The sequence below is a fragment of the Melospiza melodia genome, chromosome 6 (assembly GCF_035770615.1).
Source record: "Melospiza melodia melodia isolate bMelMel2 chromosome 6, bMelMel2.pri, whole genome shotgun sequence".
NCBI lineage: Eukaryota > Metazoa > Chordata > Aves > Passeriformes > Passerellidae > Melospiza > Melospiza melodia.
Window position 1 is genome coordinate 56223006 of NC_086199.1, and position 23508 is coordinate 56246513.

The 23508-nt window shown below is 48.0% G+C and overlaps 2 protein-coding genes across 8 annotated transcripts in view; one reads left to right on the plus strand and one right to left on the minus strand.

Moving 5' to 3' along the window:
* The window catches only part of PAK6 (p21 (RAC1) activated kinase 6), a 38151-nt gene extending 31354 nt beyond the window's left edge, over positions 1 to 6797 (plus strand). For all 5 annotated transcript variants that reach the window (XM_063158407.1, XM_063158406.1, XM_063158405.1 and 2 more), the window contains 4 exons: positions 1292 to 1418; positions 1598 to 1723; positions 2394 to 2528; positions 4754 to 6797. In XM_063158407.1, the coding sequence (XP_063014477.1) occupies positions 1292 to 1418; positions 1598 to 1723; positions 2394 to 2528; positions 4754 to 4921 (556 nt within the window). In that variant the 3' untranslated portion in view covers positions 4922 to 6797. The remainder of the gene's footprint in view (positions 1 to 1291; positions 1419 to 1597; positions 1724 to 2393; positions 2529 to 4753) is intronic.
* A 3969-nt stretch (positions 6798 to 10766) lies between these two features.
* The window catches only part of PLCB2 (phospholipase C beta 2), a 40128-nt gene continuing 27386 nt past the window's right edge, over positions 10767 to 23508 (minus strand). For all 3 annotated transcript variants that reach the window (XM_063158412.1, XM_063158413.1, XM_063158411.1), the window contains 18 exons: positions 22725 to 22822; positions 21933 to 22029; positions 21732 to 21816; positions 21336 to 21460; positions 20216 to 20370; positions 19695 to 19859; positions 18629 to 18728; positions 18262 to 18366; positions 17204 to 17289; positions 17014 to 17110; positions 16798 to 16851; positions 16057 to 16267; positions 15693 to 15864; positions 14668 to 14744; positions 12967 to 13062; positions 12634 to 12691; positions 11995 to 12081; positions 10767 to 11773 (listed from right to left, as the gene is read on the minus strand). In XM_063158412.1, coding sequence (XP_063014482.1) covers positions 11501 to 11773; positions 11995 to 12081; positions 12634 to 12691; positions 12967 to 13062; positions 14668 to 14744; positions 15693 to 15864; positions 16057 to 16267; positions 16798 to 16851; positions 17014 to 17110; positions 17204 to 17289; positions 18262 to 18366; positions 18629 to 18728; positions 19695 to 19859; positions 20216 to 20370; positions 21336 to 21460; positions 21732 to 21816; positions 21933 to 22029; positions 22725 to 22822 — 2141 coding nt within the window. In that variant the 3' untranslated portion in view covers positions 10767 to 11500. The remainder of the gene's footprint in view (positions 11774 to 11994; positions 12082 to 12633; positions 12692 to 12966; positions 13063 to 14667; positions 14745 to 15692; positions 15865 to 16056; positions 16268 to 16797; positions 16852 to 17013; positions 17111 to 17203; positions 17290 to 18261; positions 18367 to 18628; positions 18729 to 19694; positions 19860 to 20215; positions 20371 to 21335; positions 21461 to 21731; positions 21817 to 21932; positions 22030 to 22724; positions 22823 to 23508) is intronic.

Consider the following 23508-nt stretch of genomic DNA (forward strand, 5'->3'; position numbering starts at 1 on the left):
ATTTACATCTCCAGGAGTGAGGTAATCCTCCAGTAATCTGTTTTACACTATGCAGTCACTTGACTGAAACCAAATTCCATACGTGACAGGGTGAAAGTGCACTTCCTGTGATCTTTGGGAACCCCAGGGCTTTCAGGTGGATCAGCTCAGGCACTATGAAAGGAAAAGCACTGTTCCTAAAGGCATTGGGTTCTGTGCTGGGAAGTGCCACAGGTAGCCTTTTCCCTCTCCCTTTTCAGGTTAAATCTTAAAGACAGAAGTAGCCCCCTGATATCCCTCAGATTTAGTTGCCATCAGTGTGGCACAGTGCAGGTACAATCTTGTAGCTGTCCTGGTTTGGAAGAGTAAGGTATGGGATGCCAGACAAGCAGCACAAGTGTAGATTTCTCAGCTGATGCTATAGGAATTGTTATGGGTTTGGAAGGTACTGTTCACTGCACAGTTCTGCCTTCTGAGTGCTCTCTTCTCCTTAGGCTCACTTGCAGATCCGAATTTGAGGAGGTTTCATTTCTGTCCTCAACCAGGGGTTGTTCAGAACAACTGCTAGAGACAGGCTGAGAATCCACAGTACACAAATTGGTACTTCAGCTATTCTTTGAAATAATTTACTTCTAGCATTGCTCAGTGTAAACATGGAGAGCTGTCACTGTCCCCAGGTACAGGAGAGAATTTTCATTTCTACCATTTTCACTTGATTGTGAAGGTTTCTGTATTGCTGTTCTAACAACAGCTTCTAAAGAGGGGCTTCTTGGGGCTCATATTCCATGTGCTAACAGTGGTAGAAATCAGTAGTGCCTTCCCTGCTTGTAGCCTGTGCTATCTTTAGTTATGTGTGAGTGTACCCCAGGTGTCTGCAAACACCTAAAGGATCCTAAAGGATCCCTATATTCGCTGTTGAATTATGCATTTGGATTTTCTTGTGGATACAGTTGCACAATAAGCCTTGTGAATAATGTCTTTACTGTGTTTGCTTAAAAAAAGCTGTCTCACCAGTTACTGCAGCACCTTGGCATCAAGCAGCACTGCTGCCTGTCAGAACTGCTTGAAACAGCATCTTGCAGAATGAATTTAGGTACAGAACTCGAAGTGCAATTTCTCGGTATTAAACCTATGAAAACTTTAAAGTTGTCAAGCCTCAAGTAAAAAATGTTTTCCTCAGTAACAGACGTGGAATGATGATGGTGAGATGGTGATTGTCACAGGGAACCAAAGTGTCTGTGTTTCAACCCCTGAGCCCCTGTGAAGAAGCACTGTGCTCTGCACAGTTTAAGTTCCCTGTCTGTAATTGCAGGCTGAACGAGGAGCAGATTGCCACAGTGTGTGAGTCGGTGCTGCAGGCTCTGACCTATCTCCACTCTCAGGGGGTCATTCACCGAGACATCAAGAGCGACTCCATCCTTCTGACGTTGGATGGCAGGGTGTGTTTCCTCAGACAAATTGTTTCCTGTCTTCTGCTGCTGCAGCTTCTGTCTCTTACTTCCTTTCTGCTCCCAATCCCTTGTTTTCCCCTTGTCCTTTTACTCTCTTTGTCTGTAGCATTTCCCTCTGTGTTGTTTAAGGCTTATTTTTAAGGTTGGTTGCTTTTCTCTTTGTACAGGTCAAACTCTCTGATTTTGGCTTCTGTGCTCAGATCAGTAAAGATGTACCTAAAAGAAAATCCCTGGTGGGTACTCCTTATTGGATGGCTCCAGAAGTCATTGCAAGGATACCATACACCACCGAGGTAAGGGACCACCTCCCTAATAGCAGGAGAGCAAGTGACAGTCTGAAGTGTCACAGGAAAATAACTATTGGCTTTTCTAGGAAGTCTCTAGATTCTATTTAGAAAACAAACCCAACTATGACTACAGCTTTGATGGTGTTAACATCAATATTTCCTAAATCAGTAGAAAACCAGATTGTTTTGCTTCTAGGAACAAGGCATCAACTTCTTGTATTTTTACACCTAAAGCTTGGCCTAGACTTGTGTTTGCTGTGGACCGATGCGAGCAAGGAGCAGCCTGTGACATTTTAGGGATCAGTAAATCAGTTCCATAAAGGTGGTGGAGGGGGGGAGATGTGAGCTCTGAGAGGCTCACCTCAGGGAAAGCAGACATGGGAACTCTGGAGTTCTGGGCAGGTGGCAGCAGACTGACTAGTTTTGTTTACCAACCAGCCAGGTACAGGCGGTTACTTGCACACCTTTACATGTTGCAACACCAGCATGGCTTAGTCCTGGGTGCAAAATTGACTTTGTTGAACTTCTGTAAGGAGCCCAAAAGCATTAAGGGCATCAGTGTCGGACTCTCAGTACCATTTGTCATGGGTGGGGTGTTGTGGTCTTTGTGAAAGCAACAAAATAAAAGACCTGCTCCTCTGGAGTGTGTGTATTGATATGACATTGTGTCCCACAGGTGGATATCTGGTCCCTGGGGATCATGGTCATAGAGATGGTAGATGGAGAACCCCCCTACTTCAGTGATTCTCCAGTCCAGGCAATGAAGAGACTCCGTGACAGCCCTCCTCCCAAACTGAAAAACTTCCACAGGGTGAGCATGCTGCCAAACACTTGTAAGCCTGATGGTTATCATGGGCAAATATCCATATCAGCTGTTCTCAGTACAGCTGGCTGTGGAAATGGTCTTGCTAGGACATGTTTCTTGGGGAACAGCTTTGGCCTCAGGGTCTTAGTGGCTGCAAGCTGCTGCTGACAGCTGGTGGCTGCTTTAGGAAACAGCCCTGGCAGTGTGAGGGCACCTGGGCATAAATGGAGAGTGCAGGTCAGAGCTGCTTTAGATGGACCCAGCAGTTCCCAGCTTACTGATGTTGGTTGAGTAGCTTATCTTCCAAGGAAGGGAACAGGAGGATCCCTGCTCATGAGAGTTTTCAGCTTCATGACCCTCAGGACTACAAAGGATGCATTATGGTCAGAGCAGGTGAGCTCAGGACAGATGCAAACTCATGGAGACACTGCAGCAGCTCAGAAGATGAACTTGGCTCCATGGTTTCTTAGGAAAAAGTAGCAGTGACATGAGAAGTAGTGCTCACCTTTCAGTGCCCGCTTAAAGAAGTCTTCCTTTCATTCCATGCCCAGCCTCTGAGATCAAACAGCTTCTGCAGCATCCTGAGCTACCCAGCCTTTCCAATTAATCAGCATCTGCAGCTGCTAAAACTGAATTATTTAAGAGAGGAGACTGCTGAACTAACAGCACACATTCCAACATCAACAGCTGTTCTTTCCTTTTTGCCTTAGCAACACTAATTAAAATTTCACGGTCGCATTCTGGACCTGGTGCTTGCTCTCCTTGGGCAGTGTAAAACCATCCTGGTCTGGGTCACACCTTGCTTGGTGACATGGGCATGCCACAGGCTGTGACAATCAAAGCTGGTTACGATCTTGCTCTGCTCCACTTTGTACTGGGAAGCAGACTGGCTTCCAGCAGACCGATTTACAGGCTGGTGGGCATCCTCCCCAGTGTCCTGCTGGAGTGCAGCTCCAGCTGTGGATCCAGCCTTCCATTCCGGTGCTCATTCATGCCTCACTGTGGTTGGTGACTGCAGTTCTGGGGGCAGCAGGTTAAAGGGATGTGACCTAGGATAATCCCTGCTGCATTGCTAAAGCATGGGCAGATTTATAGACAGGGATACAAGCTGGATCCTGGCACTCGTCCTGAACTGTGTGGTGCCTTCTCCAGCAATCCTAAGTGAAGTCATCCAAAGCACTCCTGAGATGAGCAATATCTCAGTGTGAACAGTATTTCAGGATCTACTGAGGGAACCAGAGCTGGGAGAATGCCCCCAGTCTAAACTGGGTGTAATTATCAGCATTACAATAAATAAATATATGCCAAGATAATTTTTTTATTCCATTTTAATAATGCAGAGCATTAAACCAGTCAGAGATGTGCAGGGTCATGAAGTGATGCTTGGGGCTGTCTACTACCAGGCTTTTACACCCCTTCCAAAGGACAAACCTGTGAGGTCATTCAGCTTTTTGGTACTGGTGCTGCAGCTTCTTCATCTTCTTGGACCATTAGCACGAGGGTTTTTCAGGCTCTCAGAACCTAGGGGAGAACTGTGGCTATAGGACACGAAAGAACACAAGCACACGTCGCTGTTCTCAAGGTGAAGGTAAAAGGGAAGTTTGTTCTCTTACTCTAACATTTATAGTTTTCCAAAAGTGACAGTGGATTGGAGGGTGACAGTGCCACCTCTCCAATGACACTGGACAAACTAACAGTCTATCAACTTTCTCCTCTTCTATAAAGGAATGCAAAACAATGAACTATCTACAGCAAGTGTATGAGAACGTTCGATACAAAAATGTCAACACTAGAAGGCTTAGAAAATATTAAGAAATCGGGGTGACATAATCTGTGACCAGTAAAAGAATGCATTGATGCCCTCTTCCCATTCAAGTGCTGTGCCCAGGTAGCAGGAGTCCTGCAGAGTTTTTTAGCTGAAATCCAGGAAAGTTTAAGTAACAAAATGGGAAGCAGAAGTAATTCAAATGGAAGGATGTGGCAGCTAGTCTTAGTTTAATTGACTGTATCCCATTGAAAAGAAAATAGCCTAAGTGTTGTGCCTAGTAGTGACAGAAAGTTATGTCCATAGCATAAAAAGCATGTGACCCATGTCACATTGCTGGAAAAACAGGGATACAGACTGGGAATGTGCAGGATCCTTTTAACCACACCCACCTTGGCAGCCTGGTGTTGCATGAGCTGTGCCTGGTCCCTTTGCAGGGTTGACTTGGTTGGTTGCTTTTTCACAGACCTCCCCTGTTCTGAGAGACTTCTTGGAGAGGATGTTGACACGGGATCCATTGGAAAGAGCAACAGCACAAGAACTTCTGGATCACCCCTTTTTGCTCCAGACAGGACTTCCAGAGTGCTTGGTGCCCCTTATCCAACAGTACAGGAAGCGCACCTCCACCTGCTGACTTTATATGAGGGGAAACTCTAGGGAAAAGGAGTGTTTATAAAAGAAATATATAGAAAAAATTAAAGAGCCCAGGCAGTCTCAACCTGTGAATGGTGCTTGGAACTTGCCAGTGATTGTTTTGGAGGACAAATATGAATCCTGTCCATGCATCCTCAGCCTCCTGTGGCTTCTCCTTTGCTGAAGACAATCAATACAGACTGGATCTGAGTGAGACCAAGTCTGTCTCAAGGATAAAGCGGGTATTCCATGGCTTGCGGATCACTGCTGCCGAAGGATGGCATTCAAAAGTGGAGTCTGAAGTTGTGTTTCTGAATGTCTGTGGGTTTCTGCACACCCAGGCTGCTGACTACTGAGCTGGAACGATATTTCCCACCTAGAAATGTGATCTTTGTTTCCTTCATTGTGCACTGGAGCCATGAGCTGACTCACTTTGGGGCACAGACCCCTTTAAACTGTCAATGCACAAAGACTTTTTTTTTTCCTCTGAGACTTTTTCACAGATTATTTTAATTTCCCTTGGTTAAATATGGACCTAGAAACCTGCACACACTTCCTTAGGGAGCAGATGTGATATGTATATATTTGTTTCTAAGTGGCTCTCTTGCATCAACATGCTTCTCTTTTGCTGCAGAATGTGTATGGTTTAGTGGTCAATCTTGAATCCATTTCATGATTTTAAACTTTTGGAGGGGGAAACCCTTGGATACGGTCCTCAAAGTGGACTCTATGAAGACCAGGTGCTCTGGTGCTCTTACCACCAGGATCATATGGTTAAAAATTCACCATTTGCAACACCTTGTGTGCTGGTTGGAATGTGAACAGCATACTCCTGTGACTTGCTTTCCCAGTCCTTTCTCTCTAGAGAGGCTGAGAAGTGCTGCCCTGGGGCAGTTATTGGGTAGCATTTTGGGGATGCTGTAGGAGACCAAATGGAAATATTTGAGCTATCCTGCATATCCCAGGATTGATTTTTGTGTTTGTGTGCTGCTGTCTGGCTATTGGTCTGCCCTTCCCTGTCAGCCCTTTAATCTGGAAGGTTTCTGGTTGTCTAAACAGCTCTTTCAGCTATTTTGATGTAGTTTTAGGTATTTTGTATGCTGCACTCTCTGATCAGTGAGATCCTCAAGGTAATTGGACTCTAGGTCGGGATTAACATTGTACAGTGATGGTGTGTGTTGTTGTGAGGTCTCAAGAATATGTTTGTAGATGTGGAGCTGGGATCTTGTTTTGAAACTCCAGATACCAAGATTTTGGACTTTTAGGTATTCTCAGGACAGTCCTGCTGTCTCAGAAACTGACCTCAGAACTGCATTTTCTTCAGAAGATGTTCGTAACCTCTGTCCTCTGCTATTTGCTCCAGCTACAGATCCTGCTTCAAAATTGAAGCCATGGTTGATTACTTGAAGTAATTTGGGATGGAATTCATCTGCACTGCTGCCAGCCAGCAGAGGGTGGGCACCCAGTCTGCAGAATGTGTAGGTTGGCTCTGTAGCCCACGGGGAGAGGAACACCCCTGGGGGAACAGCTCCAGAGGTGGTTCATCCCCTTGGTTCAGACATCTGCTGAAGGACAAAATCACTCTCTCTCTCACCCATGGCAGGTAGAGAGGTCATAGGGGGTTTCTGTAAACTCGATGTCTAAGTTTGGGCTGATGGAGTTGGTTGAAATCAATTCATTAAGCTCCTCCTTAGCTGCACTGGAAATTTTTTGATGTAAAATGTTTCTGTATTCCAGATATATTGCTTTTTTTTAATGCAAAAAAAGCAGGGCTTGGAAAAGATTTATAATTTGAAACAAACAGTCCTGCTCGTCTTTAGTTGTGAATCCTTTGCACTTGTGTTTTAAATTAAAGTAGTTCTTGATTTATTCATAAACCTGTTAAAGTGTTGAGATGCTTAAAAATGTGTCTGTAGTTCAGAGATGCGAGTGTGAACCTTGGAGTCTGCTCTGACTTCCCTGTTCTGTGGCTATATGGCTTCTAAAACAAGAGGAGACTGGGGCAGGAGCCTGGATCCTGAGTCCTGAAACAAAGGCTTCTGGGAGACAGAGATGACAGGTTTAGCATTTAACACCATTTTATATTTTAGTCCAAATCTAACTAAACTCAGTGAGGGAAGGTCCTGGAAAAATTGCCTTCAAGTATCTTATAAAATTTTAAAATCTCATTACCATATTTCTGAGGAATGCAGAAAGGATCCATCTTCCTGTGCAGTGTAGAATTAAATTCCTGCTTCTTATGTTTCTCTCTTTGCAGTTCATGCACGGCCCAGCACCAATTAACTGCTCCATTACTTAGATGAGTGTGGAATCAAACATAAATCCTAAGATAAATCTAGATTAGCTGAGAGATTGAAGCTCCGTCTCCAGGGCCGACAGCTCCTTCCCCAGGAACCAGGCAGCCAGGCAGGAGAATGAGGATGCAGAGCAGGTTTGGAATTTGTATTGCAGTAGTGTTCAGGTCGGGATTTCATGTATGCTTGGTGACATCTGATTGTACAATGAGGTGCAGCCTCTACTCTGACGAGCCCAGAGCCTACTCAGTGGGTAATTATGCTCAGAGATGCTGTTTTCTCTGAGTAGCTTTCCTTTTCTACAAGGGTGCACTCGTGTCGCAGGGTTTGCTGCTGTTCTATGTCATGTTTCCCCTGAATCCTTCCCTTTTATTTTCCTTCCTGTCAGCTTTGCTGGTATAGAGCCTTTTTCCTTGCTGGCATAGCACTGGCAATCAGCATCCCGGAGGCCTTTGAAGATGGCACATGGTATTTATATGAACAATTTGCTGAATCAAACAGGGAGTCTGTCAGTGCTGTCACATCCCAGTTGCACTGGTTTATCTATAATGGTGCCTGTCTCCCTCCAACAGGCCTCTGATGTTGGATGCAGCAGCTTATAATCCCATTTCTTTTGGAACCAAACAAATCTTTGTGTAGAGGCCCCTGTTTTTTAACCAGTGGCAACAGAAGGACCCTGGTTCAAATGAGGTTCCTGAATTTGACATTGTTCAGTTTGGTTTGAGACACTGTTTGACACAAGTGCCACCCTTCCCCTGCAGGCTGGGGAGAGCTGCTGGCTATGCCCTGACCAGGTTATAAATGGGATAACAAGTAATAATCTAGATAATCTCAGGGAATCTTGACATGTGAGATACACGTGGGGCAGTGAGAGTATCTCTAAAACGGAATAGATACTGTGCAGCAGCTCCTTCTCTGAATGCCTTAGGCACATCAGCAGTACCTTTGCTATGGAGGTAAAAAGGACTGGGGTCATTTAGGTACAGTGTCTCCTGTTTGTGTCCCTTGCTGGGGTTGGAGTCCTCCTCTGCTTTAGACATCCTCATTATCTAATTTTTAATTATTTAGTACAAAGGTTGGCCTCACTTAAATATTTTGGGCGCAGGATGAGATCTAAAATATTCAATTTAAAAGATGAAAATTTGGAAAGGATCAGAGATCGTACCTGAATCTGCTGGTGTTCAGTGTCTGACTAGATGTTACTGTCTCAATTGCCATTGAACTGGAGTTCTGTGTGTAATGACAGGCCTGATGGGAGGCCTGTCTGAGCAAAATACCACATTGCCCTGTGCTTGGCAGGTAAGTGAAAACATGTGCAGGGTTGCACAGGAAGGAATCCTCAAGGATGTCTGAATCCCGTGGGAAGAAACAGTGCTGGAAAATCAGATGGCCTCTCCCTTCTGGAGTCTGTGAGTAACCAACCATGGTGTGACTCAATTGTGCTGCTGGAGGGATGGTCGGGTTCAAGATGTGCTCAGGAACCCTTGCAGTAACATTTGGTTTAGTGCCTTTATTTATTATTCTTTATTATTTATTTGTTTGTCCATTTCCCATCTTGCAGAACTTTCCCCCATTTTGTGCAGACAGGCAGGGAGGTGTTGGAGGCAGCACGGCACACAGGCTCAGAGGCACCCTGGGGAGAAAGGGGGTGATGCAGAGTGTGGTCTGTGCTTCATGGGAGCCCTGGCTTTGCTTTTAGTGATGCTTCTGGTGCACACTGAAAAGTACATTTAGAAGGTGTTATTTAGCACTGAGGTGAAATCTGTGTAAAAGATTACAGCTGTTTTTGATGAAATTTGGCATTAATCCCCTGTGCCAGTGTTGGGTTCCATAACAGAAGGGTTGCAGTGCAGAAACTGTGCTGGGGTTGTGGGAGGGCACAAGTTGTTGTGGTGGGTTTCCTTGCTCAGGTTTCAAACATCAGTGGGCATTAATGCCACAAATTCTCTGTGCTGAAGTTCCCTGTGTCATAGTCCAGCTGAGCTCTGGTCAATTTTGAAATGCCCATGCCTCAAGGAACCCCCTGCAGAACATTTTGCTCCAGTGCTGTGTCAGGCCTTGCTTTGGCCTCTGGGTTTGTGCTGTTCAGAGCTGTGGGGGCACTGATGCTCTGCATGGGGAAGGGACAGAGGAGCTCAGCTTGAGGAGGGCAGAGCAATGGGTTCTGCTGGCTCTCAAATGGCTCCTGGGGGGGGGGGGGGGGGCAGTTGAAGCAAGGCAGGAATTAGAGGTCTCCAAGCTGGAAAGTGAAACTGTTTGGGAATTGTGGCAGGATGGAGGGAAGGAGACTGCAGTGGTGCTGTCCAGTGTCACAGCTTGTGCTGGTGCTGTTGGTAGGAGCAGTCTGTGAGAGTGAACCTGGCCAGCCTGACTTGGAGTGTTTGTCCTGTCATATGCTGTGTGAAGGGACAGAGCATGTCCTGCCTGCCACTGTCCCTGTGCAACAGAATCTTTAGGGTGTGATCCTGGAGGAAGGAAAACCTGCAAGCCCCGGCCCTGCTGTTGTGTGCTGGCTTTCCCTGCGTCTCTCTGTGACTCAGGTTTATTCTGCAGGATTCATTACCAGAGATGCTTTGAGGGAAAAAAAACTAGCCCTGAAACTTTGGCAGTATGTGGAAAAGGGGCCACCCTGTGCCCATGTTCTGGTCTGACATTGGTGTCTGGGTTCCCCCCAGGGAGAGATGGGACAAATTTTCCTTTAAAATAACCTCTAAGAAGCTCCTCTGGAGGGGTTTGAGTGGCCAAAGCTGGTGACACACTGGTGTAGGATGCAGGGCTCAGTGCCCCTGTGCTCCACCTTAGAACTGCCAGTGCTGCCTCTCTGGATTTAAGGTAAAATCTCCAACTGCTCCCTGGCTGCAGTTAGACCTTGCTGGGATCTTTGTTCTCTGATGAGGAAGGGCCTCAAAACACCACAGAGACAGGTGGACAGACAGCCACACAGACTCGCAGACAGATACGTGCACACAGACACACATGGAACAGAGAGACACACCCACATGGGCACACAGGGACACACACATGGACACAGCCACACAGGCCCAGACACTGTGACATTGACATGAATAGACAGATGTGAGACATGGGGACATGGACAGACACACAGAAGACAGATGCAAAGATTGACACACATACCTGGCTACAGAGACACAGACATGCAGACACACCCACATGCTTGCAGACATGGACAGACAGACAGACATGGACACATAGAGATGCGTGGATACAAAGACAGACACAAACACACACTCAGGCACAGAGAATACACAGGGACACAACTGGATAGATGGACGCAGACAGACATGTGGACACACACACAGTCCCACACTGAGACATGGATCACACACACACACATGTGGACATACAGACACAAATGGACAGACACCAGACACACAAACACACAAATGGACACATGCAGACGTACACGTACATACCTAGACACATAGACACACATATGAACACAGGCACGTGGATACAGCTACAGAGACACCTGGACACACACGTGGAGATGGACACACACACACTAACTGCAGCTAAGTAACAAGTGACCCCTTGTTTAAGAACTGCTATGTTTTATTTTTTTTTAGAAAATAAATAGCTCAGAAATGTACAATCCATAATTCCAGTACTCTGGTGACACCACAGGGGAGAGGTGGACTCTTGTTGAGTGTTCAGACTAGGCTCGGAACATGCTGTCTCATACCTGCTTGACCTGGGGTTTGGTTTGTTTTCTAGCAGCATTTGTAATTGTTTATTAATGCAGCTTCGGTGTAACTGTTCTCCTGTAGGACACACAGCATGGTGTGCTTTGCTGTGACTGAGCCCATTTCTCACCCCTATCCCCACCTGTGGTGTCTCTTTGTATCAGTGTTTAGGTTTGTTTATTGCTGTTTCATTGAACCGTGTGGAAGGTGTTAGGAGGAGCTGGACTGATGTGAAAAGATGGATGTGAGGAATGATGAGGGAACTGACTCTAAAAACTGTTCTGAATGCAAAGTAAATATTCCTGTAGCTGCTGCTGAGATGCCAACAGGGAGCGTTGGTCTGCAGGCACAGGCCCTTTCCCACTGCTTAAATACCTCAGAGCTCAGGCTGGGGAACACAGAAAGTGCAGTACTCTGAAGGGTGAGCTCTCCAGACTGCTTCCAGATATCTGGAATAATGTGGTACAGTCCTGAAGGATTTCAGGAGCTCCCCAGAACAGAAAGGGATGGCAGTAGTTTGTGAAGCTGGTTGTTACTTCACCGTATAACTTCTTGCAGTGAGCAGTAAGGAAGGGCCTCATCTCAGAATATGCTCTCTTCTATCTCCACATCCATTGCAGCTCCCGAGGGCTCAGTCATTGCCAGTGTAAGCCTGGACACCTCTGCCACTGGGATATTTGCTTCCAGTTGATCTGTAGAGCCTTGTTCTCCCTCAGGAATGCTCTGACCTGCTTCCTTCCCAGTCTGTGGCTCTCCAGGAAAGCTGGCTTTGGTGTAGTTCTTCACCATCTCCTGAACCTCCATGTTCAGAGCTCTCAACTTCTCCTCATATTCCACCCGTACCTGCTGCTGGAGCTGCAAATGGAGAATCAAGTCATTCCCACACACTGGAGTCAAGCAGAGAGAGCAGGAGCTCTGGGATGAGCTGTTAGTCCTTCTGGGGTCTGTGTTTGTTCTCTCATCCACTTTCTCACCCCCTGGGAATGGGTGGGCTGAGAGCAGCCATCAAGATTGATTCTCTGGGGTTTGGACTTCTTGTGCCAAGGAACAGCCCTGACCCTAAACATTATTCTTACCTGGCTTTCTCTCTCCTTGATGGACTGAAGATTTGCTGCCTGCTTCTCCTCCAGTTTCTGCTGGAACCTGCCAGTCTTCTCTGTCATCTTTAAAAAGAATAAATTAATCCCCCTCAATTTCCAGTTTTATAAGCAAGGGCTTTGGATATCCCAAGCTCAGCCTAGCAGGGTGGGCCAGGAGCAGCAGCCTGGATGTAGGGATACCACGACAGCCTGGCAGGCTGAGTGCACATGGGCATGTGGGACATAGGGACAGGGATGCAGACATACAGGAGGATACACACAGAGATACATGGATACACACACTTGCATAAGGACAGACACCTGGACACACACAGACACAGGGATACCTGTACTCACCCACAGACAATCAGGCACAGCTACACACAAATGGACACAGACACAGCTGGACACAGATGGACAAATGGACTCAAATGCTGACACTCACAGCCAGACATGGACTGGCACTGGGTCTTCAAAGGGCAGAGCTGGGGTCCTTGAGGTGTCTTTCCTCCCACCTGGCTTTCCCATTGTTCCCAAGTCATGAGTTACAAATGCCCGGGACACTGAGTTCCCCTGGCCACCCCCTCCCCTGCAGAACCCAGAGCTGTGGGGGCAGCCTGACCCCCCTGAACTCACCCGTTTGACTGTCTGCACCACTTCCTGAATGTGGGAATTGTTAATTTCTTTCTTCAACCTTTAAAGAAAATTATAAAACCCTGTAAAATCCAGCTCTTCTCCTTCCATAAAACCCATTTGTCAGGACTGATCAGTTCTATAGTGATCAACAACCCTGTCTTACCACAGAGAGAAGCTGCTGTACTGCTACAAAGGACAAATAAAACACCAAAACACCACTCAGAGTTGGCTGAGCCATAAGGCAAATAACTGGATGCAAAATTCTACTTTCTCATCTTCCAAATCAGCAGGAGACCCTGCATGGGCAGAGCCCAGGAACATCCACTCCCCCACCTCTCCTGAGCAGCCTTGTCACTGGTATTCCTCAGCATGGCCTGGACCCGCTCCACTCTCTTTGCCTCCATCCGCTTCTTAATGTCTTTAATGTTGCTGTGGAAAGGAGAGAGGAGATACAGCCTGGTTATCAGCCCCAGACAGCACAGCAGTCCTCCAGCCACAGCCTTCTGGAGTGTTCCCCTGTCCAGAAACACCAAATGTGGGAGACTGTGCAGCAGGAGGCCTGGAGTCTCAAGGATATTTTAAGTCCTGAGTCAGGATATGTCCTGGCCCAGCAGTGGAAGCACATGCTAAAGGCAAGTGTAAGATAGAACAAATGTACAGGAAATTTTCCCTCCTCCACCTTCCCAGTTTCCAGTCTTTCCATCTTTCCTCCAGTATCTATACAGGTATCATGTTCCATGATGTCACTTGTACTTTAGAGTTTACCTTCACTTTTGGATTTCACAGCTCTTTGCTGTGAGAAGAACAGCACTTAATTTATACACAACGTGACAGACAGGCCCAAGACATTGACTGGATGTCCCATCCTTCTTTCCACTGAGAAACAGTGAGCAATCACTTCCCTCTTCCAGACCATTCATGATTTACACATTCCTGTCACATTCCCTCAAACATCTGTTCTCCTAGCTGTCCCATTTAATTCCTTTTTGTGCACAAATTCCTCCCCAGTGTTGGCTGTTCTTCTTGGCCTTTCAAAGACTTCGTTTGTTTGAGATGGCACACTGAGAAGGGGACAGCTCTATGCAGATGCATCCAGTGGCACAAGGCTGACTCAATCTTTTTTTTGTTTCCCTGTACAATTCCCAAAATCCTGTTTGCCACTTTGGCCACTGTAGAGCTGGGAATGAAGAACATCCACAGCAGCTGAAGATCTCTTACCTGAGTGCCAAAACCAGTGCACTGGTGGGCTATGGCCAGGGTTTTCCATTCACATTATTGTATATTTATTCCTGCTGAAATGAACTGCCATTTCACTGCCTGTTGCTGCAGATCTTGGAATCTTTCTGGAGCTTCTCCCAGTCAGGGAGATGTGACTGTACTAATGACATCCTACTGTCAGCAAAACATTACCTGGCTACTCACCTGTTTCCTTAGACTTGCCTGAATATGCTGAATAGCTGAGTAAAGGGACTCTGGTTTGTACAGACACAAAAGAGGCAGTTTTATATGAATTTGCAACTAAAGACTGAGACAGCATTTAATGGGAAGTAGGAATGAGTGAGGATTCCAGCTTCAGGGCAAAGTTCTTGTAAGAACAAATGGATACATGTCTGGCTAGAAACCGGTCAATTGATTCTGCCAGTTTGTTTAAATACTGGAGCCAAGATGCTCAATTGACTTAGAGCACATCAGTCCCTGGAAGGGATTAATGTGAGGTCTCGACTGTAAGAGCCAGAGGTGGCAGCCAGGCACCAGCAGTGTATTTCCTATCCTTCCCCACCAGTGGCTCCAGGCTGCTGCTCACTGCAGATGGAACACTGTATCCTGCTCGGTGCCTCATGGCAGGAACACTGTTCTGGAGATCACAAGAGGCATCTTCCCCCATACCATTGTGTGAGATCCCCTGTCACATCCCCCTGCCTCAATTTCTCACCATTCTCCCTCCCTGGCTGCAGAGCAGAGCTGTGAGATCCAGCAGAAAGTGCTGCCTGGAGCAGAACCTGGCATTGTTTGTGATTCCACTGCCATATTTACCTTTCCGATGTGTCCCTCAGCACCCGCAGCTCAGCTGCCTGCTTCTCCCTGGCCAGCTCCAGGATCCTGGCAACTTGCTGTTTAAGGGATGAACACAAGAACCAAAAGGGAACAAAGCAGGATGAGACACTGCACCTCATCCAGTTGCACCCAAGCCAGCTGTACACCTCCCTGCACTGAATTCCAGGAGCAACAAATTCTGAAACCCTGAGGCTCAGTGCAAACACTGGCACAGGAGTGAGCTCAGCTGTACATGCAGGCCCCACTGTGCCAGTGGACTGCACTTGTGAGACAGGAAGGTTTCATCCCTAGCTCCTCTCCCAGGTAAGAAACCTGATTCCCAGGTGAGCCAGTGCCCAAGTGTTATCTTCCCCTCAGGGTTGCACACAGCTTGCAAGAGGCCTGTCAAGCCTAAGGTGCACCAGGGAACTGAAGATATATCTGTGCAAATTCCTTCAGAAAACACTAATGGGAACAGGCCTCCCAAGCCTGGAATCACTCCCCTTTCATTGGGACAGATAGCATATGCTGGATTTACCATCACCACCCTCCCACGGCCTGCACTCTGTCCCCAGGCACCACCGTGGCTCCTTCTGGCCTTGGCTGAGCTCAGCCTGCAGGACTCCCCTCGCCTGGACTCTGACTTCCACCAAGTCAAACAGCAGAACATGCTCTGATGGTGCCACTGGTGAGCCCTCAGCCCACCCCCAGATCACCCCAGCTCCCGGGCTTCTGAAGAGGTGGCACCTGGCAAGGTGTGAAACCACTAAACACCACATTAACTCCATGCTAAGGCATCAGAAGAGCTGGAACAGATGGAGCATGATGTGCTCCAGGGCAATGCTACTCTTGTTTTAAAAAATAGCAGACATATAATAAGCTTCATGTCTTCATTCTCAGTTACCTGGTGTGTGCATGTGTCAGGTATGTTCTGGGCCCACATTCCCAAGCTCAGTTTAGTGAATAACTTGGGATTTTTGGGGCTGTCCCAGGACAGGTTTTGAGGTGACACTCGCAGTCCTCACCTCGGTAGCATGCTGCTCTTTTTTCCTTCTGATGCAATTGTGGTGCTCCTCCCCAAGGTGGATGAGGTCCCTCTCCAGCCTCTCCCTCAGCTCCACGAGCCAGTGGCAGTCGATGCTCTCTGCTGCTTTCACAGGATTTGCACTGGTACCAGCATCACCTGGGGTCACGCTCCTGCAGAACAGGAACAGGGGCCGTGCTGCTTCTCGCCACAACACAATCCCAACCTTCCCACCCACCCTCAGTGAGAACAACCCAGGCATGTGCACATGCCTGCACTGCTCCGTCTTCCTGCAGAGAAGGGAAGGCCATGTTTCCCTGGGGATCCTTGTTTGGTTTGGGAAGGTGACCCCAGGCTGTGGTTACCTCTTCTTCTGTGTTTTCCTTGTGCGTATTGTCCTTTTCTTGCCCCCAGAGCAGGCCAGCTCTGAAAAGAGCACCGAGTATTTCTGCAGCAGCTCCTCCCTCTGTTTGCTTCCCTTCCACTCCAGCTCCCTCAGCTCCTTCTCCTGCCTCTTGAGCAGCTTCAGGAAGCGCTTCTTCTGCTGCAGCTCAGCAAGGGTGATTGTCTCAGGCTCTGAAACACAAAATAAAAAGGCTGAACAGTGCCAGCTCTTTCCCAAGGCTTGGAGTGGGGAAACTGGAGCATACAGCTCCAATACAAGCGCCTCAATCACCACATCCAAACCAGAGCCCCCTCTGCTCCACACCTTGGGATGCCTCTCCCCAGGTACATATTCTGTCCTGGCAAACCCTTTTCTTTAGGAATAACTTCTAAAAAAGCAGTGTACATAACAGTAATTTGCCAACAGATCCTGAGTGAAACAGGTTTCCACTTGTGCCTTCAAGTTCAGTTTTCAGGCACAATTAGGCCTCGTGTTTGCAGGAATTGGCATTACACTGCATTCAGGCACCCAGAAGCAGGTGAACAACATGTTGCAGAGGGAGTGCAGCTGTGCTGAAGGAAACCTGTCCTGGAACCCCAAGATTCCTGGGATTTATCTTTAGTGCTGGCTACATCAGGAAGGGTTGGGACAAGTCTTTTTAATGTGGAAATATAAATTGACAGGCAGGGCCTCAGCCCAGGTGACCAGCACGAGGAGTTACCTGCCATCTGCATTACTTCTAACATGGCTTCATCCTTGGTGAACACTGCTGCTCCTGAAATCCCAAAAGAAGTTCCTGTTAATGTCCCATTTTGGATGTCCAGGTTGGAAAGGGACAGAGGAGAGCTCACCAGAACACAGCCCGTGTGAAGGATGTTGGTGTCAGTACAGAAGAATGAATTAAACTGCCAACATGCTTAAATGCTTGGAAACTTACCTGTGGACCTCTTAGAGGGAGGAATGCTGAGTTTCCTAGTGGAGCCTGCCACCCCATTAGTCTCAGCAGATGAGAGGTTTGTCTGTGTGCCAGGCTTCTAAAACAAAGATCAGAGGTAAATGAAAACTCCATTATTTCAAGCTGAATCCATGCAAGGTGCTCTAGAGAACAGAACCTGGAAAAAACTCACCTCCCCTGAGGTATCCTTGAGCTTCATCAAGCACTTGTCCTGCAGGTTGAAGAACTTGATGGGGTTGGAGAGGGCAATAGTGAGATCTGGAAACAGAGAGCAGGGCTTGGCTTGGATAGCAAACAACTCATGGACTCGTTTCCCTGCCCAGTGCAGGACACTGTGAAGAAGGAATAGTTTGTGTTCTCTGCTTGTAACCAAAGTTTCCCTGACAGCACAAGGGAGGGAGGAAGGGAACCTCCTTCACCTTAGTGCCAGTCCAAGGCCATGGCTCACAACTGATGTTCAGTGTAGCTCTGTGAAGTGATTTTGGGAACTCTGCTCCCAAAAGCCAGGGCCAGGTTAAGATTTTTCCCACCTGCACAGCTGCTTGCTCCAATTCCAGCCCAACATTGTATAAACCTCATCTTTGTAATAAAAATGTGATAAATCGAATTTCTCAGGATTTCCCCAGTGAATAAGGTTCATTTGTCTGAACACAGGGAGAGAGAGAGCAAACATGAGAAGTATTCACAAGAGCTCCTGTGGCTGATGCTGTTGCACTCTGGTTTGGTCATGACAGTTGATCCCTCTGGTGAGGCTTCTGTCACATCCAGCTCTGACCCTTCTCAGAGGAAGGTTCCCGTATCTCCAAGATACCCCAGTACCAGCAAGAACCTCCCTTCTCTTCCAGTAGGGAAGAGAATCACTCCTTAAACCTCCCTAAAGGCCCTGTTCTCTGCAGCCCCTGAGAGATGTCATCTATTCTCTCAAGGAAACCTCTCCCTGCCTCTGAACAAGGGTAGGGCTGACCATTCCACCCTGGAGCCTGGTCCACCTGCACTGCACCTCAGGTGGGAGCCAGGCACAGCTGCAGTGGGAGCCTCCACGCTCTTCCCAAGGCAACGAGGCTGTGACAGGATGCTGGCATTAACTCAAGTCCCACCCTGACAAGGAATTGAGGGTGCAGCAGGAAAGCGCTTCCCATGCTGGAAAAATACTTCTGAATCAGAGTTTGGAGGAGGCCAGAAGCGCGCGCGCACACACACACACACCCCCCACATTCCGGCGCTCCCTACCTGCCCAAGCATCTGGCACATAGTCCTTGATCTCCAGGAACACGAAGAGGGCGGGCATGGTGAGCGGCATGTTGCTCTCGCTGCGCAGGCACACGTGGTGGTAGCCTGGGGCACAGACGGGAGGAAGTTGAGCTGGTGGCATCCTGTCCCTCCCTGTCTGCTCCAGCAGCCCAAGGCTCCTCTTTACAGGAGGAGCCTGTATATCATGGGATAAAGCCAAGGCTATAAAAAGATGGATTTCAAGGTTCCTCTGCCTGTGGGCATGGAGATTAAGGAGCAAAGTATGCGGCTGCTTGTATGGTCTTTATGGCTCCCACTGGACAGGTCTGAAGGGCACAAAAAGCTGAAGCAATTTCCCCTGATTTACCTGGGTGCATTGCGATGATGGGAATGATACGCTGGCCAATGAACTTCCCTCCTTCTTCCCAAGCCACAATTTTGAGAGATGCCAACTCAGGCATCATGATCTAAGGGAAAAGCAGAGTAAGGCACCAGTGTCCTCACCTCACTCCTCATAGCAGCATCCTCCTCCTTCCAACCAAACAATTCCATCTCTTCCAGGATGGCACTGCCATCCTGGAAATTGTAATCCTTGTAATTTAAGGGCACAGTTTATCATAGATATTATTTCTGAATGCCCAGAAACTCCACCAAACAGAGTCTTCTCAGCCTGCCCAGGATCACAGGTTACCTAAAGACAAAAACAGGGCAACAAACCCTCCAAACCACTGCTTCCACGAAGAACTCACTGGAATGAACTGAAATGGATAATTTAGCAAACATGGTAACATTGTTAATAAAGGCTTTTGACTCCATCCTTCCCTGTATTCTTGTGCCATAAAATGAATTCAAAATTATCCTGCCAGGAGTGAAGCCTCAGAGTGTTTCTGAAAGGAGGATATTTTAGCCAAGTAGGCTGAAAATATCTGTAGCTTCATACTGTGCCTGACAGATGAATTGTATAATGTATACTTGATTTATCTTCCCTGTGCCCTGCAGCTGGATTGTTGATCACTGAATTCCTGGGAAGAGACAGGGCAGCTTTCCATGTTTTGGCACAACTGAAAACTGGTCCCATTACTGCTCCAGCTTGGCTGTTTCTCATTGACAGTTTAACCACAGAAATTCAGTTCCTTTCTGATGCTGGAAGTTTTCCAAACTGATCGGTCTGAAGAGGGCATCATAGAGGGGAGACTTTGGATGTCTGATATCTCCAGAACCATTCCCAGCTACCCCTTGTCTGTTCTGGGAAATACTGATGCAGAGTTGTTTTGGATATTGTTGTTTGGATGTTACCTGAGAGTGTCCAAAGCCAGGCCAGAGGTCTCCAGAGGGGAGTCCCTTCTGCTGGCACTGACCTCTGCCAAGCCAATGCTCATAGCCATCAGGAGCTTTAAGGATTTTCTGCCTAAATGACTATCAAATGTTCTCACCTTTTCAAAAACAAAAGCCTCCTCCTTCCACACAGGGTTAATGGAGTTGGCTGTGGAGGTCAGTTTGGTTCTGTGTTTGCGTTTGGCATCCCTTGGCAGCCCAAGGAGCTCCACTTCCACGTAGGTCTTCACGCTGCGGTCCGAGAGGAACTGACCAGAGAGTACCTGTGAACAAAACAAACAGAGTTAGCAACTGCTGGGAAGAATAAAACAGAGGGACCCACCCATTCCTTCACCTTAAAGTCACTCTCCTACTCCAAAACAGCTTTTCTGCTCCAGCTCTTCTTTTACCTTCACCTCTGTTTCTTGCTTCAGCGCTTCCTCTCTCCCTACCAGCACAGCCTTGGCTCCCTCTGCACGGCAGATGCTCATTTTCCATTTTCATGTGATTATGATTAATTTAAAATAGCGACAAGCCTGGGAGTTGCCACAGTAACGCTTTCTCACAGGACTCCATGGGTTCATGTGGCACTAAGAGTCCCCCTGGGTGACAAAGGACAGGGTCCCCAGGCTGTACTTGCCGTGACACAGACAGTAGTGGCCACCAGCCCGTCGATGCGGTCCACAGAGAAGGGGTCCAACTGCTTGTCGGGGCGCCGCATGAACTCGTGCTTGAGCAGGTACCCACACTGCCCATTGAACTCAAACAGGGCCATGTTCTGCTGCATGGGCACATCTGAGAGCAGAGCAACACAGTGAGACAGGGCTGGGGGGGACAGGCAGCCTGTGTGCTGGGAGGGAGCTGAAAGCTGCCGGAAGCTCCCAGCCCCTGCCAGCCCCAGCTCACAAAGCTATCTTGAAAACTAATTAAGCCTCTCAGCACCCTACAGGGAAAAGTATTACAGCAGCTGTTGTAAGGAAGGGAAGTGGTTTGCTTGTGCTTGCACCTTAAGTCATGGGCAGAACTAAATTAAAACCTGCTTTAAGGACCACCTGCTATTTTTGGGTGGGAATAAGTAACTGTCTGAGCTCCTCTGCTCCTTCCCCCTTTCATTTTGGGCCTCCTCTGAGGCCATCTTCTGTCTGACACTAGTGAGGACACTGCCTGGTGGTTGCTGCATCTGTCTGCACTGCCATCCTCTTCAGAACCAACCTTGCACTTGCTCCCTTTTGTCTCCTATGCTCTATACATAACACAGCCCTCTGAGGAAGGAAGAGGGGTAAGGTACAGCTTTCTCTCAAAGCTTTTCTTTCCTTCTTATGCTGGTTGTGCAGCAAAGAAAGGCCTTTCCTCCCTGGTCAGGTCAAAATTCTGGAAATAATGGCACAGACAGGTCAGTGTTGTGGCCAGATGGAGCTCTGCCTCTTCCTTGTAGAGGTAGCAACTTGGGGGATGGGAGCTGCAGGTACCCTCATGGATATGATTCAGTGTGACATTGTGGAAAAGGACAGCCAGGGACAGTGCCCAGACACAGGGCGACAGCAGTCCATATGTGTGCATGCCAGGTCTGTGCTGGGCATGGAAAAGTGCTGTTGGTCTGTGGGAGATCAAATCAGAGGAGAACAGCACTTTGGGAAAAGGCACGTGGAACAATGACCAGGGAAATGGCAGAAAAGGAAGAGACAGAGACCAGGAGCACCTGGGGACCAGCAGTGCCTGACCTCACCTGCTCGGAGGCTGGAGCACACCCTGACACTCACCCATGGTCTGGAAGTTGAGTGCCACCATCTGACAGCCGACATTCCAGAACATCTGGGGCTGATAATTGGACGAGTCCATCCGGGTGCCTTTGGGGTAAATGCGGCTCATCTGCCACTTGTTGTATCTACAGGCTCTATAGGAAACACCATTCCTGTTGTGTCCTGGGGCCAGCCCACTTATTCCCATTATAAAAACTGTTGGAGCTCTGCTGCCAAATGCTCAGAGCCTTCCAGACAAGACCCCAGGGAGGCTCAGGCTCCTTGTCTATACACTTTTCACTTAAGGACAAGCATCTGGCAGCCTTGACATTTGCTACAGTAGGATGCATCCTGTCAGGAATCTCCCTCACACTCCAAGCACCCAATGGCACTGGGAAAGGGCTGCCAAAAGGATACTCTACAAACTGCACGGGGAACTTGCTCACTAGATCACAAGCCTTGGTCTCGGTGAAGGAAGAGATGACGTAACTCCGGTTCTTCTCTAGAAACAGGAGATTGCATTCAGGAGCAAGGCACGCCCAGCCCCCGTTCTGCACGGGCACTGACACAGGCAGGAAGCACTCGGCCTGCATTCCAAAGGGACTGAGGCTGACTTACTGGCAGAGAGCTCGAAGGAGTTGAATTTGATGGGCTGTATGTAGTTAACCAGGCTGGACATCTCCTCGTACGCCGTCACTTCCAGGCCAGCCGTGCCCTGAGCGGAGAACAATTCAAAAGGGAACAGATGAAGAGACCTTCCCTGGAGATGAAACAAACTGCACCAGGGCCTCCCAGTCAAAGAGCTCTGGTGACTGCTCTGACCAAAGTGCTCCAGTTTCTCTGGCTCCCCAGTCCTGCAGCTCCATGGTGAGCAGGGGCACAGGATCTCCATGTGGCTGGGCAAAAATGGAATTAAGGCACATGGAGAGGTTCCAGGGAGGATGTACAAAGCCCAGGATCTCTTTGACCCCTCAGAACATGGAGTCTGGGATAAATGGGGATATTGTTTTTCCTCCTCTCCAAAGGATACCAGGGAGATGGAAATGGGAAACAGATTGTTCATTCAAGGGAATGCTGATCTCCTCCCTCCCCCTTCAGCAGCAGCACTTTCAGTAACAACTTCTCAGACCAAGGCTAAGCCTCTCCAACACCCCTAAGGCAAACAGTTATCTCCAAATCATGCACAGTCAGCAGTAACTCCTCTGCCACATTCTTTATGCTTGCAACAAAATTTTTCTTTTTCAGTTTTTACTGCAAAGGTCTTGTCCTGTGGGGGATGGAAAGTCCCCCACAGATTCATTCCCCTTTGCACTTTGGGTTCATCTCTATTCAACAGGGTGAGGCCCCAGAGAAAAATGGAAGCCAGCAAAAATCCAAACAGAAAAGGAAAAGAACCAACAGTGACAGTACCTCATCTGACTGCATCTTTTTAATTTCCTCTTCATCCAGATTTCTGAGCTGTTCATCCTCTTCCTCTGGCTCCTCTTCAGCCACATCACCTGCCCAGACTAAGCACACAGGCCCTTATCAGTGGTATGGATCAGGAGGACACAGACAGGACCCTGCAGGCTGCTGGCAGTGGAGGGCTCTGCCAAACTTCACCACCAAGTAATGCTGGAACACTGAGGGGAAGAATCCTACAATTTTATTGGCCAAATCCAAACATGAACCGGTACACTGAGGATGAGCACACCCAAGAGACCAAACCATTCTGGCTGCAGGCTCCCCTCACACTCAGGAGCAACAATCACTGGGCAGTTTCCCCTCCTAGGTCACATATATTTGTGGGAATAAATGCCCATTTCCAGGTGTTCTGCAGTGATGCTCACCTTGTCCTCACATGACATCATGTGTTCTTACCATGACTGGGACTGTTCTACCACAGGGGCCCTGAGCCCAGGAGGTGATAGGAAGGGAGGAGAGAGGAGCTGAAGGTTTTATGAACCTCCAAGACCCTCATGGTGAAGAACTAGGCTGTGGTGAATTTGTGGTTATCAGAGAGCTACAAGCAGTAACAAATTATTCCCCTTCCCTCAACCCAAAAGCCAGAGTGTATCAGTGGATCACTAAGGGGTGACCTGATGGGCAGGTAAATGATCTTCTCTTTTGGTTGGACTAAGTGTTCAAAGTATTCTGAAGATTTAATTTCTCTTCCAATTTTCTGCTGCTGCTTGGAATAACTGACTTAATTACT